The 15,749-nt window shown below is 51.2% G+C and overlaps 1 protein-coding gene across 1 annotated transcript in view; it reads right to left on the bottom strand.

The window, feature by feature from the left end:
- The window catches only part of NEURL1 (neuralized E3 ubiquitin protein ligase 1), an 87,874-nt gene extending 77,103 nt beyond the window's left edge, over positions 1-10,771 (bottom strand). The window contains exon 1 of the mRNA XM_066238960.1: positions 10,101-10,771. Coding sequence (XP_066095057.1) covers positions 10,101-10,185 — 85 coding nt within the window. The 5' untranslated portion in view covers positions 10,186-10,771. The remainder of the gene's footprint in view (positions 1-10,100) is intronic.
- Positions 10,772-15,749: the final 4,978 nt, after the last annotated feature.

Raw genomic sequence — 15,749 nt, 5'->3', positions numbered from 1 at the left:
AAAATACCTGACCGGTAGTCCTTGGAACTGTCAAGCTCATCAAAACCAAGAAAAGTGTGAGAAATTGGCACAACCAAGAGGAACCTACAAAAAAACATGACAACCTAATATATCAGGGGTCCCCAAACTTTTTACACAGAGGGCCAGTTCACTGTCCCTCAGACCATTGGAGGGCCAGACTATAAAAAAACTATGAACAAATCCTTATGCACACTGTACATATCTTATTTTAAAGTAAGAAAACAAAATGGGAACAAATACAATATTTAAAATAAAGAACAAGTAAATTTAAATCAACAAGCTGACCAGTATTTCAATGGGAACTATGCTCCTGTCACTGACCACCAATGAAAGAGGTGCCTCTTCCGGAAGTGCAGCGGAGGCCGGGTAAATGGCCTCAGGGGGCCGTATGTGGCCCGCGGGCCGTAGTTTGGGGACCCCTGTAATATATACTGTGGTGACTAACAATAGAATACAGTATTCTGGGTGGGATCTTGGTACAGAAAAAGAAAATTAGGGGAAACTGAAGAAATCTAAATGAAGTGTGGACGTTAGTTAACAACAATGTATCGATATTCATTCATTGTCACAAATGTTCCATAGTGAGGATGTCAGATGTTAATAATAAGGGAAACTGGATATGGAGTATGTGGAAACTCTCTATGCTATTTTGCGAAAACTCTATAAATCTGAAACAGTTCTAAAATTTTAAAAAAAGATTATTTTAAGAGAGAGAGAGAGAAAGCTCCAAAATCAGAGTGACTAGAATCCCAGCTCTACCTCATACCAGCCATGTGATCCTCAGTTTATCTAGGCACAAACAGGGTTAATAATCATACATCAGGTGGTTGTTTTACAGATTAAATGAGATAATAAGTGTAAAAAGCTTAGCAAAAGCTCTGGTACAGAGCATGTTAGTAATTATTACCACGGCCTGATTCGTTTTTGTTCATGTCATTGTCATTCCCATCTGCCTCCCCCAGTGGAGGGGAAGCTTTGTGGTAGCGAACCCTCATCTGTTCCGGTACCACTGCATCCTCACATGTAGGAGAGCACCTGGCCCAGTGCCGCTGTTTAGCATGCGTCTGTTAGACAAAGAATGAGCCCCTCCATCACGGCATCGCTGGAACCCCCACCTCACTCAGGGAGAACGTCAGTCCGGAGCCCAGTTCCAGAGCCCGGCGCGAGCTCCGCCTACCCCCAGACTGCAGCTACAGCAGAGAGCCAAGGCCTCCCACCTGCCTCCCGGTGACTCCATCTATTCCCTGCTCCTGCTGTCCCAGCCCTTCTCTTCCCTCAGCGGCAGCGCCCACAGGCCTCAGCACCTGCTCATTTCCCTAAGCAGCAGGATCCTGGTAATGACCTCTGATAAGCATCTTTTAATAAACCCTGGGGCTAGGGCTGCCATCCAGGGGCTCTAGTCTCCCCCTCACATCCTGTTACCACCCCCAGCCTCATCTCCTCCCACTTCATTAGTGCTTCGGGTCTCACCAGGCAGGCCCCCAGGGCCTCTGGACTCTGGCTTACTGGAAAATGGCCAATCGGCAGCCTAGGCTACCCCACAGCCTGACCCTCTTCACAAGCCTGAGTTCTCAGCGGCCTGGTCTGGGCCTGCCGGCACCACCCAGCCTGACTGCTGACCAGTGCACTTCTCTCCATCCCTGCAGGCAGCTTTCCCAGGTGTTACCAAGGAGACCACTTGCATCCTGCCCAGGGTTGCCAAAGCAACCGATTTCAGTGAGAAGCAGCCCCTCATCCTCTGGCTCCTGAGTGTGCAGGACCAGGAATGAGTGTCACAGACCAACAGGACATAGGCCCAGGCAACTGGCACAGCTGGGTGAAGGCATCCCGGGCAGTGACCAGCTCCTGCCTTCCTTCCTCCCCACTCCTCCTCTCTTACCTTTCTGGCTCGTTCTACCTCCATCTTGAGTTCTGTGATTTAAACCAATGCCTGGGTCTCAATGTGCACATCTAGGAAGTGGGCACACATCATCCCAGAAGGTCAGGGAAAAGAGAGGCCTCATATGCAGAAATTTCCCACAAGATCAATTTCCTCCTTTGTGGGCTTTGTTGCCCTCAGTGGGAACCCCAGCTCTGCCATTTCTTAGTTCAGTGTTTCTGGATAAAATTCTTAACACCCATTAATCTCAATTTTTTCACCTATAAAATGGGAATAATTATACCCACCTTGCATTCATTTGGAGATTAGATGAATTATCCTACACAAATGTACTTAGCATAATGCGAAGATCAGGATTTGGGCTCCCCCCAAATGCTTTTTTTTTTTTTTTTTACAGAGACAGAGAGAGAGAGAGTCAGAAAGAGGGATAGACAGGGACAGACAGACAGGAATGGAGAGATGAGAAGCATCAATCATTAGTTTTTCGTTGCGCATTGCAACACGTTAGTTGTTCATTGATTGCTTTCTCATATGTGCCTTGACCGTGGGCTCCCAGCAGACTGAGTAATCCCTTGCTCGAGCCAGTGACCTTGGGCTCAAGCTGGTGAGCTTTTGCTCAAACCAGATGAGCCCACGCTCAAGCTGGCGACCTCGGGGTCTCGAATCTGGGCCTTCCGCATCCCAGTCCTACTCTCTATCCACTGAGCCACCGCCTGGTCAGGCCCAAAATGCTTTTTTATTCTGATGAGCAATGGCCCTGCTGACTACAGCCAGAGGTCAGAGTGCTTCTAGATCTGTCCATGGGCACCCTAGGCGAGGGTGTCAGCTTGGCTGCCCTCCCAGTCCTCTTAGCTTGGCCTAAGACAGAAGCCCTACAGCCTCCATTAACCTCCCAGGGCTCAAGATGCTTCATTCCCTCCTCCCCTCAGCCTGCCTGCTGCTGCTGCTGCTGCTGCTGCTGCTGCTGCTGCTGCTGTTTAAATGAAATCACTATACTCTTCTGCTCAAAAGCCGTCTGTGGCTCCCACTGCCTACACGATGAAGTCTAAACTATTCATCCTGACATCTGAGGCCCTCCAAGATCAGGCCCCGGCCTGCCTTCAGAGACTGACCTGTTCATCTCCCCAGTGGGGACCACACTCCAGGCGGGAGGAACTGCTCCCGCACACACCTTGCACTGTCCTGCCTCTGTGCCTTTGCTGTCATGCCCTTGGTGAGATGTCCTTGCAGCTCCATTCCAAATCTTCCACATCCAACGCCAGGCTCCCCGCCTCTGAGATGCCTGACCTCACCCATTCTAAGAGTGACCGAGTGGGTCTGTTCTGAGGCCCCATAGCCTTGATAGTTCTCGGACCTTGGGGTATATCAGAGTCACCTAGGGATTTTGTTAAACAAGCAGGTTTAGAGGACCTGTCCCCAAAATATTCTGAGACAGTGGGCCTGGCCTGGGGTCTGGGGACCTGCATTTAAGATGCACTTCCAGCTGATGCTGATGTTGATACAGGCAGTAAAATAATCTCACTTTGAGAAGCACTGGGCCAAAGAAACAGAATGTTCCCTGAACCAGGGAGGGGTAGGGAGCAGGGGCTGGGAAGGAGCATCAAAAACTCCATGGTACTCAGCGCTGGCCGGTGGCTCGGCGGTAGAGTGTCAGCCCAGTGTGTGGAAGTCCCGGGTTCGATTCCTGGCCAGGGCATACAGGAGAAGCACCCGTCTGCTTCTCCACCTTTCCCCTCTCCTTTCTCTCTATCTCTCTCTTCCCCTCCTGCAGCCAAGGCTCCATTGGAGCAAAGTTGGCCCGGGTGCTGAGGATGGCTCCATGGCCTCCCCCTCAGGTGCTGGAATGGCTCTGGCCACAAGAGAGGGACGCTCCAGATGGGCAGAGCATCGCCCCCTGGTGGGCATGCCGGGTGGATCCTGGTCAGGTGCCTGTGGGAGTCTGTCTGACTGCCTCCCCGCTTCTAACTTCGGAAAAATACAAAAACAAAACAAAACAAAAAAAACTCCATGGTACTCCCTCTCGCTCTTCTGCGGTTCTGTCCAGAGACCAGGAGATTGATCCCCTGTTTCCTTCCCACAATGGAAGACAGAACTCACTATGCCTGGATTCTACGGGGAAGGATAGTACATGTATTGGTCGCAATAGTGAACCCTCAACTCAGAGAGACCTGGGTTTCAATCCTAGCTCCATCAGTTACTAACTGTGTAGTCTAGGTCCAGGATAAGTTACTTAACCTCTCTGAGCCTCTCTTTCCCATCTATAAAATGCTGACAATGACACCTCCCCCAATAGGTTGTCAGAGCGATATTAATGCAAACAATCTAAATTTAAGTACATCTGCACACAGTAACTGCCCAACACACAGTAGCTATAAATATTACTGTTATGATTAACAATACAGGATTCAAAGGTCAGATGGAACTAAAAACCAAGCCATGTGGAATAGATGTTGAGGGTTCAACATGGGAGCTGTCTCAGCCAGCCTCTCTGAAGTCTGGGGTGGTGGAGGAGACCTCCAGCCCCTCCCCCAGGTCTGTCTGCTGCACCCCTAATGGTGGAAAGCTGGACAAGCTCGCCTACCTGTAAGCATCGTGACAACCAAGGAAGGAGCCGAGACAAGGGCTATGGAATATCTGTGGGTCGGCCAAAGAGCAGAGGCCTTGAATATCTGATTATAGCAATCTCGGTCATAACCTTGAAGGCTGAGGATAGGGGAGAGGCGTGATGAAAGGACTGTTTAGGCAGATCACTCTGGCAGCATCAAAGGAGGAACTGAAGGCAGACTGCAATTATCTGGCATGAGGACACAGATCAGGGAAGGAGCAGTAAGAACGGGAAGGCTGGGAAAACGGGTAGGACCTTGCCCTGAGAGAATGCGCCCCAACCCCCATCCTCAGAGCAGCGAGGAGGTTCAGGGGCTGCAGAAAAGTTCGTGTGGCTCACTCTGGCCCTCCTCCAAGAGTCAAGGCTCCTCAGCCAACAGACCTTAGAGGCCCCTCCCTCTGCCTGTCCCCAAGCTTCAGCCAGCATGGCAAAGAGACTCTGGAAACAACAGGTGTCTTACTGGTGTCACACCCAGCCAAAGCTACAGGGGGACAATCTCCCTCCAGCTATTACAACCAGTAGCTTTGTGAAATGTCCAATTCAAGAAACATCAGCTTTGAAGAGATAGACAGTTCACTCCTAGGTAAATACCATAAAAAACTGAAAACAGGTGTTCCAACAAAAACATATACATACATCTCCACAGCAGCAAAATTCACCATAACTAAAAGGTGGAAACTATTCCAATACCTATCAACTGACAAGTAAGTTGATAAACAAAATGTGGCCTATGTACAATAGAACCTCACTCAGCCACAGAAAGGAAAGCCACATGTTAAAACATAGATAAACCTTGAAAACATTATGCTAAGTGAGAGAAGCCAGACACAAAAGGACAAATACAATATGGTTGCACTTACATGAAATGTCCAGAACTGGCAAATCCAGAGAGACAGAAAGGGGTTGCCAGGGATACAGGGGAAGGGTTAACGGGGAGTGACTGCTTAATGGATACAGGCTTTCCCTCGGGGTGATAAAGATGTCTGGAACCGGACAGAGGTGTGGTGGCTCAACACTGTCAATGTACCAAATGCAACTGAATTGTACATTTCAAAATGTTAAAATGGTGCATTTTATGTTCAGTGAATTTTACCCCCCCCCCCCCCACACACACACACAGATGGGAGGTGGCTCATCCAGTCCCCATGTATGGGTGACCTCTGGGGCCCGAGGAGTCTTTCTTTTTTTTTTTTTTTGTTTTTTTTGTTTGTTTGTTTGTTTGTTTGTTTGTTTTTCTTTTCATTTTTCTGAAGCTGGAAACAGGGAGAGACAGTCAGACAGACTCCCGCATGCGCCCGACCGGGATTCACCCGGCACGCCCACCAGGGGCGAGGCTCTGCCCACCAGGGGGCGATGCTCTGCCCATCCTGGGCGTCGCCATGTTGCGACCAGAGCCACTCTAGCGCCTGGGGCAGAGGCCACAGAGCCATCCCCAGCGCCCGGGCCATCTTTGCTCCAATGGAGCCTTGGCTGCGGGAGGAGAAGAGAGAGACAGAGAGGAAGGCGCGGCGGAGGGGTGGAGAAGCAAATGTGCGCTTCTCCTGTGTGCCCTGGCCGGGAATCGAACCCGGGTCCTCCGCACGCTAGGCCGACGCTCAACCGCTGAGCCAACCGGCCAGGGCGAGGAGTCTTTCCCAAAGGTTTTCTAGTTACCATTCCCCTAACACTGAGCAGGCAGGCACTCAGAAAGAGCTGGGGAAGAAGAAAGAGCTTTATCCTCTATATTTGTCTCCAGGAAGCATGAACCCCCTGCCCGGTCACCCTACACCCGTCACTGAGAATACATACATGCACTTACTCATTCCCACCTTTGCTCTATGTCCCTCTTCCTACACCTTCGGACTCCTGATACACCCCTTGCCATCTACACAATTTCTGCAGTTCCCTCCATCTCCAGCTCAAATTCTTCCTTGATCCCCCGTGTCTGACCTCTGCCCACACAAATCCGGGATTTCAACAGTCCAACCCAGCACCTGATAGCATTTCCTCCCTCAGCCTTGCCTTCCACCCAGATCTCCAGCCTATGAATGCACAGAGATGTCAGGAGTCCTCACCTCGGAGCCAGAAAAAGAGCAGCTCCTCGTAACTATCTGTTGGTCCTCAGCCCAGAGCTATGCCTTGGACCTCTCTCCCCTGGACACCCCTGGACCAACACCGTTCAGTCCCCAGTGGGATTCACTAGCAGTGCAGTGAGGTCAGTGTTGTCTCCAGGGGGAAGACCAACATCTATGAACCAACAGGTAATGGACGCACCTTGTTTCATGTCAGCCTGACAGCCAGACCACTCTCAGGTCTCCAATGGGTCCCAGGGTCCCTATTACATCGGGCCCCTTCCAGACGTTTTCATCAAAATGGTGAGAAATCAATAGAGATTGCAATTATAGGACCGAAAAAAATCAAGAGTTCCCTGCCCCAAGCAAATTTCTGGACAGGTATTGCTAAGAATGAGGGTTAAATTCTGGGTGAGTACAAAAAGAATCCCAGCAGAACTCTGGGTGGACAGTCTTAGAATCCAACCAGTATTAAGGTCAACACCAATAAAAGTGGAATGGAATTCTGGATAACCACTGAAATAACACAGAAGACACCAGGTCAATGCTGATAAAATTAGAAGGGCATTAGGAGTGAACACTTAAACAATCAATCACAGCACAAAGCTGATGGCTGTTATTAGGGTGGGGAGGAGTCAGGCTGAGAAGGAGGATCAGTAGATCTGGATGAAGGATGGAGGGCATGCTCTAATCCTTCATCTCAGGCTTAGAAGAAGCAGAATCAAAATTCTCACGGCCACCTCCAGTAGGTGTGTGAGAGCTACATTCTGGTAAATCAAGCCTGAAGGGAGGTGAACGGAGGGAGGGAGACTGCTGGGAGAGAAATTCTCCACCATTTACTCCCATGGACGAAAAACTGATCCCTGCAAACCAGGGAGGCAGCAGAAGGGGGGTTTCCCAATCCAGATAAGTGGATAGTCAGGAAGAGGAGTAAGCTAGGATGGGATCTGGAAGGTGAGAGGCCTCAGACTCTCTCCCGTCCACTCCCTCCCTTGCCGAAGACCCCAGCCACACAGACCTCACATCTCCACAATCCCAAAGTTTAGGTAAAAAGAGGTGCAATTATCAAGGACTTGTCTGGGCTTCTTTATGGTCAAGGATAGAGCAGGACCTTTGGGGGCATTTTGCAAGCATTAAAGCACCAAGTCAGCTCATTGGCCCCCAGCTAACACCTGCCCTTGGAGGACTTAGCCTAGCTTTGCTACCTTCTCTTGACTGACCCATTGAGTAACTGGGCCAATCACTATCCTTTTCCCTCATTCTTCTCACTTGTCACTAAACTGGATGATGTCCATATCCATAGCTTCTTCCATCATCAGGAATCTGTTTCCAATGCTCAGAAACAATCTTTATACATGCTAATGCTTACAGCTTATATCTGATTCTACAAAAGTCTTGCTTATTTCAGAAATGAACAAACTATAAAAAAGAAAATGTTATGTGATCCCATTACCTAGAGGAAACCATTGTTAACTTTCTCCATAGTTGATGTTTTTGGCATTTGTATTGTATTTGTTTATTTGTTTGTTTTATAACAAAATTGGGGAATCTTACAGTCTATACAACTTTGTATCCTACTTGTTCAACATGTTGCTGTGCAAATTTTCCCAAGTTATCAAATATTCTTCAAAAATACAACTTTAGCCTGACCAGGCGGTGGCGCAGTGGATAGAGCGTTGGACTGGGATGCAGAGGACCCAGGTTCAAGACCCCGAGGTCTCTAGCTTGGGCTCAGGCTCATCTGGTTTGAGCAAAAAGCCCACTGGCTTGAACCCAAGGTCGCTGGCTCCAGCAAGGGGTTACTCAGTCTGCTGAAGGCCCACGGTCAGGGCACGTGTGAGAGAGCAATCAGTGAACAACTAAGGTGTTGCAACGCGCAATGAAAAACTAATGATTGATGCTTCTCATCTCTCTCCGTTCCTGTCTGTCTGTCCCTATCTATCCCTCTCTCTGACTCACTCTCTGTCTCTGTAAAAAATAAATAAATAAAATTTAAAAAAAAATACAACTTTAACAATTGCATAATACTCCACCAAGAGGATATACCATGATCACAGGGCTATTAGTTTGTTTTCCTAGTATAAATAACACTGTCATGAACATCTTAGCCCAGTGCATAAGTATCTGCCTGCACCTCCATGTTCTTAGGAACAGTTCTTCTAGATGGAATCGCAAGGCCAATGAATATAATATTTTGAAAGGTCTTGACATGTACCACCATGTGAATTTCCAGAAAGATAAAACAAACCCTTTGATTTTCCTGAGCCGAGTGAGAGCTGAAGTTCTGAAAGGGTTGGAGTTAGAATGTAGGACGGTGGTCCCGCCTCTCCTCCTCTCCCCCAGTCTTGAAGGTTAACTGTCCAGCAAAACAGAGGACAGAATTCCAAGTCAGAAGATACAGGTCTGCAGCCTTCTCTGCCTCTCCCTGCCTTTGGGAACCCGAACTAAGCATTGGTTCTCCTTAGCTGTAAAATGGGTCTGATCAGTGCTGCTGACTCCCTAAAGCCATTTCCTTGCTCTCATGAAAGTTCTCTACAAAAGTCAATGTGGTTGTTTTTCGTAGTTTTTTTTGTGTTGTTTTTTTTTAATCAAAGGGCATTACTATTATCCTTCTCATAACCTGGGTTTGGTGTGGGGGAGGCTGAAGTAGTGGGTTATTTTTGTGAAAGCCCTCAGGTTTCTCTTCTTGATTCTTAGTCATCTGAATGCCTAGAATAAGTGCTGGGTAGTGCTGAGGGTGGTGGGAAAGCAGCTTCCTGAAGGGAATCGGTGGGATCTAAGGGCCTGGGAGGACCTAAGGGACAGAGACAGCACTGGAAGCTGCAGGACCGAGAACTGGGCCGAGGGTTTCCCTGAGGGTGCTGGGTGGGTCGGACACTCAGAGGCAAAGACTTTCCTGTTAAACGGTCCTCTGTTTCAAGCTTGCCAGCCTCTTTTCTAGGGTTCCACCTGAACATCTGGCTTTTGAGGGAACCAGAAAACAAGCTGATTCAGTGGATGCAAAATGTCAGCAGCTGCAGAGGACCCCAGAGGCCATCAGCTCTGACCCCTTCTTCCAGGTTGCTGGAAGATCAGTCCTGGATCTTTAAAAACCCTCCAATTGAAAATGCAACTAGTGCTTCCAGTGTGACCTCTCCAGCCGTCGGCAGATGAAAACAGAGACTATGATGCTTCTCTTGAGAAGCACAGCTGGCCCGCCTGAGCATCCTGCCACATTGCCCTATCCATCCAACAAATGCCCTTCCTCACGCCTGCATGCTCTTCAAGCATCATGGCCTGAGGGGACTCTAGTGACGTTTCCAGTGCTGGCAGGGAGAACTGCGCAGACCCCGTGGAACGCCATCCTCCCGGTCTCCACCATCACCACAGGCCGCCCCCCACGCCTAGCCAACCTCCATGGCCATACAGAGGTACATCATCTGTCTCCAAATACGCACAACAGGTGGCACCTGCCCGTCCTCCCCAACCACACCTCTCCACCTCTCCCTGCCCCTCCACCTGCGCCCCAGTCCTTCAGCTGCGCCCACCCCCGGCGGAGCCTTACCTTTGAGGTTTTGGGGGTGGCCCCGCGGCGGCCGGCTCGAGTTTCCTCGGGGCAGAGAGGGGATACTGGAGAAGTTGTTACCCATGGCATCCAGCCCCAGGGGGTTCGGCACTCTCGGGGGCCAGGCGAGGATGGGCAGTAGCCGAGGTACAGTGCAAGTGGGCGCGCGCGCGCCCGGGCGCGCGCCGCCGGGGGAGGGCCCTGGTGAGGCTGCAGCCGGGGGCGGGCGGGCTGCTCCTCTCCTCCCTCTCTCTGGGTTCCGCGGTCCTCAGCGGGTCCTGCCCGCCGCGGGGGTCCTCGCGAGAGCCCGCTACCTGCCTGCCATTGCCGGGGGCGGAGGCCGCGGGCTGGCCCCTGGGTCGGGGCCGGCGGCGCCCAGGACTCCCCCCTTCCTCTGGCTGGTGTTCGGGTTCCGGCTGGTGGTAGGCGGCGCGGTGGCTCCGGCGCGCTCCCCCGGGGCCATAGAGTTAGGGCTACCGGAGCGAGCGCTCAGAGGCTCGGCCTGCCCGGCGGCTCGGCGGCTTGGCGGCAGGCTTGGTCCCCGCCCGCGGGGATGGCCGCTGCAGTGACGTGCGTGGCGCCCCGCCGGCGGGTCTTCATAGAGCGGGGCTCCGTGGAGCACGGAGCGTGCTGGGCGCTCCTGCGGTAGGTCTTCTCCGGCCGCCGCGCTCCAGCCCCCGCCGTCCCCGCCCCTCGCCCCCAGCGGTTGCCAGGATTCCCTCGCTGTAGTTGTTATGGTGACAGCTGCGCTAGTGAATGAGCGTCTTAGTGACACGCGCGCGCCCGCTCAAGCAGATGTGGTTCCGAGGCGCGCCGCGTTCTCGGCTGCCAGAAGCTCGGCGCGGCGCCGGGGAGGTGGGGGGTGGTGTGTGTGTAAGATATACGACAGAGTTTGGCTCCAGAGGTTGGGTTTATTCCTCTAACGGATAGTGGACCATGGTCTTGAAAACAAGAAACTGGTACAGCAAGAACATTGAGCTTTCTGGGTACCAGGAGTGGGCTGAGGTGGCTCTGATGTACAATTTCTCTAGCACCTGGTACAGGGCCTGGCACATAGCAAAAGCTCAAAAAAACTTTTTAAATGAATGAATGGATGATTGAATAAATGAAGTGAGGTAAGGAACCCCTCCACTCTCAGATCCAAAGGGACAAGGCTCAGAATAAGAACCCCAGGCTATTATGTTACTGGACATGTAGTGTTGGGGACCTTTGGATGAATTCAAACCAGACCTAGGCCAAGCTGGAGAAACATGTTAGGGACTAATCATCATCAGAAAACCAGTGGTTCTCTCAGCCGAAGTCGGGGACCTTTGTGGCCTGTAGCAGCCAAAGAAGGTTTCCTGGAGGACAGGGGTTCCAGCAAACTGCCTGTCCACTTGACACTTCCATCCTATAGCTCAACACTGCTACCAGGAAGCCTGCAGGAAAGGAGAAGGGAGTCAAGTCTTCTACCTGCACATGGAGCATTCCCTCTCCTGTTCTATCAGGAGTAGAGGAACCAAAACTCCCCCTAACTCCCCAGAGAGAGAATCTGTCTTTGTGCTCCTCTAGGTCACCTCCAGCCCTCTGGCTTCAACAACTCTGATCTGGAATCAGTGAGGATGTGAGCTGGCAACAAGCATCGTATCCATCCTGCTATAGAAGTTTCTTCCTTCAAGTCTTCATATGATGGCTCCTCATTATTCAGGCACAGTCCTTGTGTCGCCTCCTGGCCTTCCCCCACTAAAGAGCCCCAGCACTCTCAGTCATTTCCATACCATTACATTATTCTGTTTTATTTTCTAGAATTAGTTTGGAAGTAGCCTTTCCCCCTTGTCTGTGTTCTGCCTCCCCCACTATAACATAAGCTCTGTGAGGGGAGAGAGTGGGTCAGCTCCATTCACCATGACATCCCCATCCCCTCAGAGAGTGCCTGGCACATGACAGACTATCAAAAATATGTGTGGAGTGGATGCATCCCCTGCTGGCCAGCAAAACTCCACTGAGATCCCTGGGAGTAAAGCCTTCGAACTACCTTTTATTTCCCTCCCTCCCCTCCACCCTACCGCCTTACAGGCATCACATCCTTAAATGTCTGGGACTGCAGGCGAGCTAGAAATATCCGTGACAGCTGCTCTCTGGGGTCTAGAGGGCAAGACAGCCCCCTCCCCCACCTCCAGCCTCGCAGATGCCTAGGATCATGTGCCCAGCCAGCAGCAGAATGGACATGGCAGGTCAGGGGTGCTGTCTTATTTACGGGCATATCTTCCCAAGGCTCACTCCCAACCGATGACTCATGTGTCAGAAATCCATGGGCTCTGAATGGCAGCACACTCACACATTTGCACACACGTACCTCTATAGAGTCTTGCACACTCTACACAAGTGAATACACACTCAACATGCCCTTGTATGCCCCCTGAATTCTGCTGGAATGAGGTCACTGGGAGCTGCGGCTGGTATCAGAATAAATCTAAAAGCTCTTTAGAGACGAGACTAATTCCTTCGGTGTGTGTGTGTGTGTGTGTGTGTGTGTGTGAACTGTGAAGCCCTTGGTAGGATTTGAAGACAGTGGCTGAGGGGAGGCTCAGGCTCTTCCTAGAGCCCCACCCTCCCTTCAGTATGGAGGCACTGGAACATGGCCAGGGGAAGGGAGGGGCTGAGGCCCCCAGGGTGAGGACAGCAGAAATGTCACAGGCCCCACAGGGTCTAAACCTGGGGCTGTGGGCAAAGCAAGGGAGAGATGGAAAAGGCCAAAAAGAAATGCGGGCCAAGACAGGTGTTGCCTGAGGATTTCAGAGGCAGCACCAGGCTCTGCAGCTCAGGGGAACCTGATCCCAGGGGCCCACCAGAAGGTGAGAGGCATTAGAGACTAAGACAGGGACCTTAAAACAGGACAAAAACTTCCTCTGACCCAGGAGGGTTGAGGATATCCTGGGAGCATCAGCAGGGTCAGGATTAGGATGAGGCAAGCGAGGCTTCACTGGTGCGGAACATGAGGAGGACAGTTCTCGGGGTTGTGCTGGGCCAGCCCTGTGCTGGCCCGAGCCTGAGAATGAGTGCCTCTGAAATTCTGCACCCTGGCTCACCTCCCTCGCCTGGCTCTGACCCTTCCAAGGAGCTAGGTACTATGGGAGGAGACATCACTGTCAAGTGTCAACTGGGTGCAAGTCTTTGGCTTGGCCAGGACCTGGAGAAGGTGTCGTGGCTGCATGGACCCCAGAGAAGCTGAGAGTGTCCTCTCTGAGGGGTCCTGGGCCTCAGAAACCCTTTCCTGGCAGGGACTATGGTTAGACCCAACTCAGAGGAGCAAAGAAGCCCAGCACCCTTTTCTCCCTCCCCCCAAACACACACACACACACACACACACACACACACACACACACGGCAGAATCCCAAGGACCTTCAAGCCATCATTCACCAAGGTGGCTGCCAGCAGGCAAAGAAGTGGCTTTCGTGGCCATGAGGGCCCTTCCGAGCTCCATCCTGGAAAGGAGGAGGGAAAAGGAACCTGCCAGGGAAACGGGCTGGATGAAGTCACCCCTTTGTTGACTGCAATGGAAGCTATTAATACCCATAAGGTGGTGCTCCAGCACCTGTTGCCGTGGCAACCCCACCTCCCCAGTAGTGTGGATTCTGAAGGCGGTGCCCAAGGAAGGGGTTGGTTGTGAGTGCAGCAGACGTGTTTGTGTGTGTGTGCACGTGTGTCCTGGTGTGTGTATGTATGAGTGCTCACAGCGACGCGCAGGGGAGAGAGGACCCAGCGAGGACCCAGCCGAGAACTAGCAGGGGCTCTTTCAGCAGCATCTCTGGCCTCCACTCTTCCATCTCTCTTCCTCACTCTTCTCCCTCCTGCCTGGCTCCATTCTCTCCCTCTCTCTCTCTCTCCCTCTAACTTCTCCCTCTTTCCCTCTCTCCTTTTGTTTTCCTGCCTTTCTCCTCGCCCTCTTCTGCTTCCCTCCACCCTTGTCTCTGTTTCCTGGCTGTCTCTCTTCTCCTTTTGTTCCTTGCCCCTTCTCCTCTGCAGGTTCACCTCCCTCTTGCCATTTGTTCTCACTCGCCACAGCTCCCAGGCCAGTTCAAGTCTTGGGAAGTCTTCACATTGATAAAATAATAAAATATTTGACTGACAGTCTCTACTCTTCCTTCCCTGAGCTCCAGGAACCAGCCACAAGGATGACCCCACACACACACACACCAGGCAGGCAAGAGTGGGGTTCATCTAGGGCCTAGATCCTAGGCCAAGCTGGGCTTCCCCTAAACTTGAGACCAGCCTATTCAATAGCATAACACCTCCTTCCATGTCAAGAAACCTTAAAAAAGGAAACAGCCACAACCATCACCAGCCAGAATGTAGGGGCCTCCTGCCATAGGCAAAGCCCAGCCCACGGTTATCAGGGCATCAGGAAACCTATACAGGGCTGTCCTGACTAAACTGCAAAGGGTCTCTGGACACATTGGAGGAGGGATGCCTGGTACTCAACAAATATTTATTCAATGAATCAATGAATAAATAAATTAGTGGATTAACCTATCAATACAGCCACCCAGTCAGCCAGAGAGTCTTGCTCAATCCAGCGCACCTGGCCAATTTTCTTCTCAACAGTACCTTTCCCACAAAGTTGTCCCTGAGGCCAGGACTTCCTACTGAAAGGTGGGAGTCTGTGTTACCCTTCTTAGCATGGAACGGGCACCACACTGCCTTGTTCCCGGTGCTTTGGAATTTGACATTGCTCGTTGTCCCCAATGACCATGTGTTGTGCACTACCTGCACTGTGTGAGATGCAGTCATCTAGTCACAGCGTGAGGGAGCCCATCCTATGCTTTTGTGTGCTCTAGTCCGGGTTCCCACCTCCCATGGCAATGTGAGGGCCGAACACACACCAGGTCCCAGTACCATCAAGATGTCAGGTCTTCCTACCATGATCTAGAGAGTCAACACATACCAATTAAAATCCCAGCAAGTTATTTCATGAATACCAACAAACTAATTCTAAAGTGTGTATAGAGAGGAAGAACAACCCAGAATAACCAATATAATTTTGGAGAACAAAATTGGATGGGTGACATTACCCAACTTCAAAAATGTAGCCTTGCCTGACCAGATGGTGGCACAGTGGATAGAGCATCAGACTGGGATGCAGAGGACCCAGGTCCGAGACCCCGAGGTCACCAGCTTGAGCACGGGCTCATCTGGTTTGAGCAAAAGTTCACCAGCTTGGACCCAAGGTCACTGGCTCAAGCAAGAGGTTACTCGGTCTGCTGAAGGCCCAAGGTCAAGGCACATATGAGAAAGCAATTAATGAACAACTAAGGTGTCACAACAACAACAACAACAAAATGTAGCCTGGCTGGCAGTAGTGCAGTGGATAGAGCATCTGGAACATGAGGTCCCAAGTTCAAAACCCCAAAGTCACCAGCTTGAACACAGGGTCACTGGCTTGAGCATGGGATCATCAACATGACCCCAAGGTTGCTGGCTTGAGCATCCCCCACCCTGGTCAAGGCCTGTATGAGAAACAATCAATGAACAACTAAAGAGAAGCAACTATAAGTTGATGCTTATCACTTTCTCTCTCTCAAAATCAGTTAACCCTTTGAATAGTACAAACATTCATGTATGTCCTCATGCCTCCTGACCATCCAGAGTACGATCATACATGTGTAAAA

The sequence above is a fragment of the Saccopteryx bilineata genome, chromosome 7 (genome assembly GCF_036850765.1).
Source record: "Saccopteryx bilineata isolate mSacBil1 chromosome 7, mSacBil1_pri_phased_curated, whole genome shotgun sequence".
In the NCBI taxonomy this organism is placed as follows: Eukaryota; Metazoa; Chordata; class Mammalia; order Chiroptera; family Emballonuridae; genus Saccopteryx; species Saccopteryx bilineata.
This window is presented reverse-complemented; position numbering and strand designations above follow the sequence as displayed.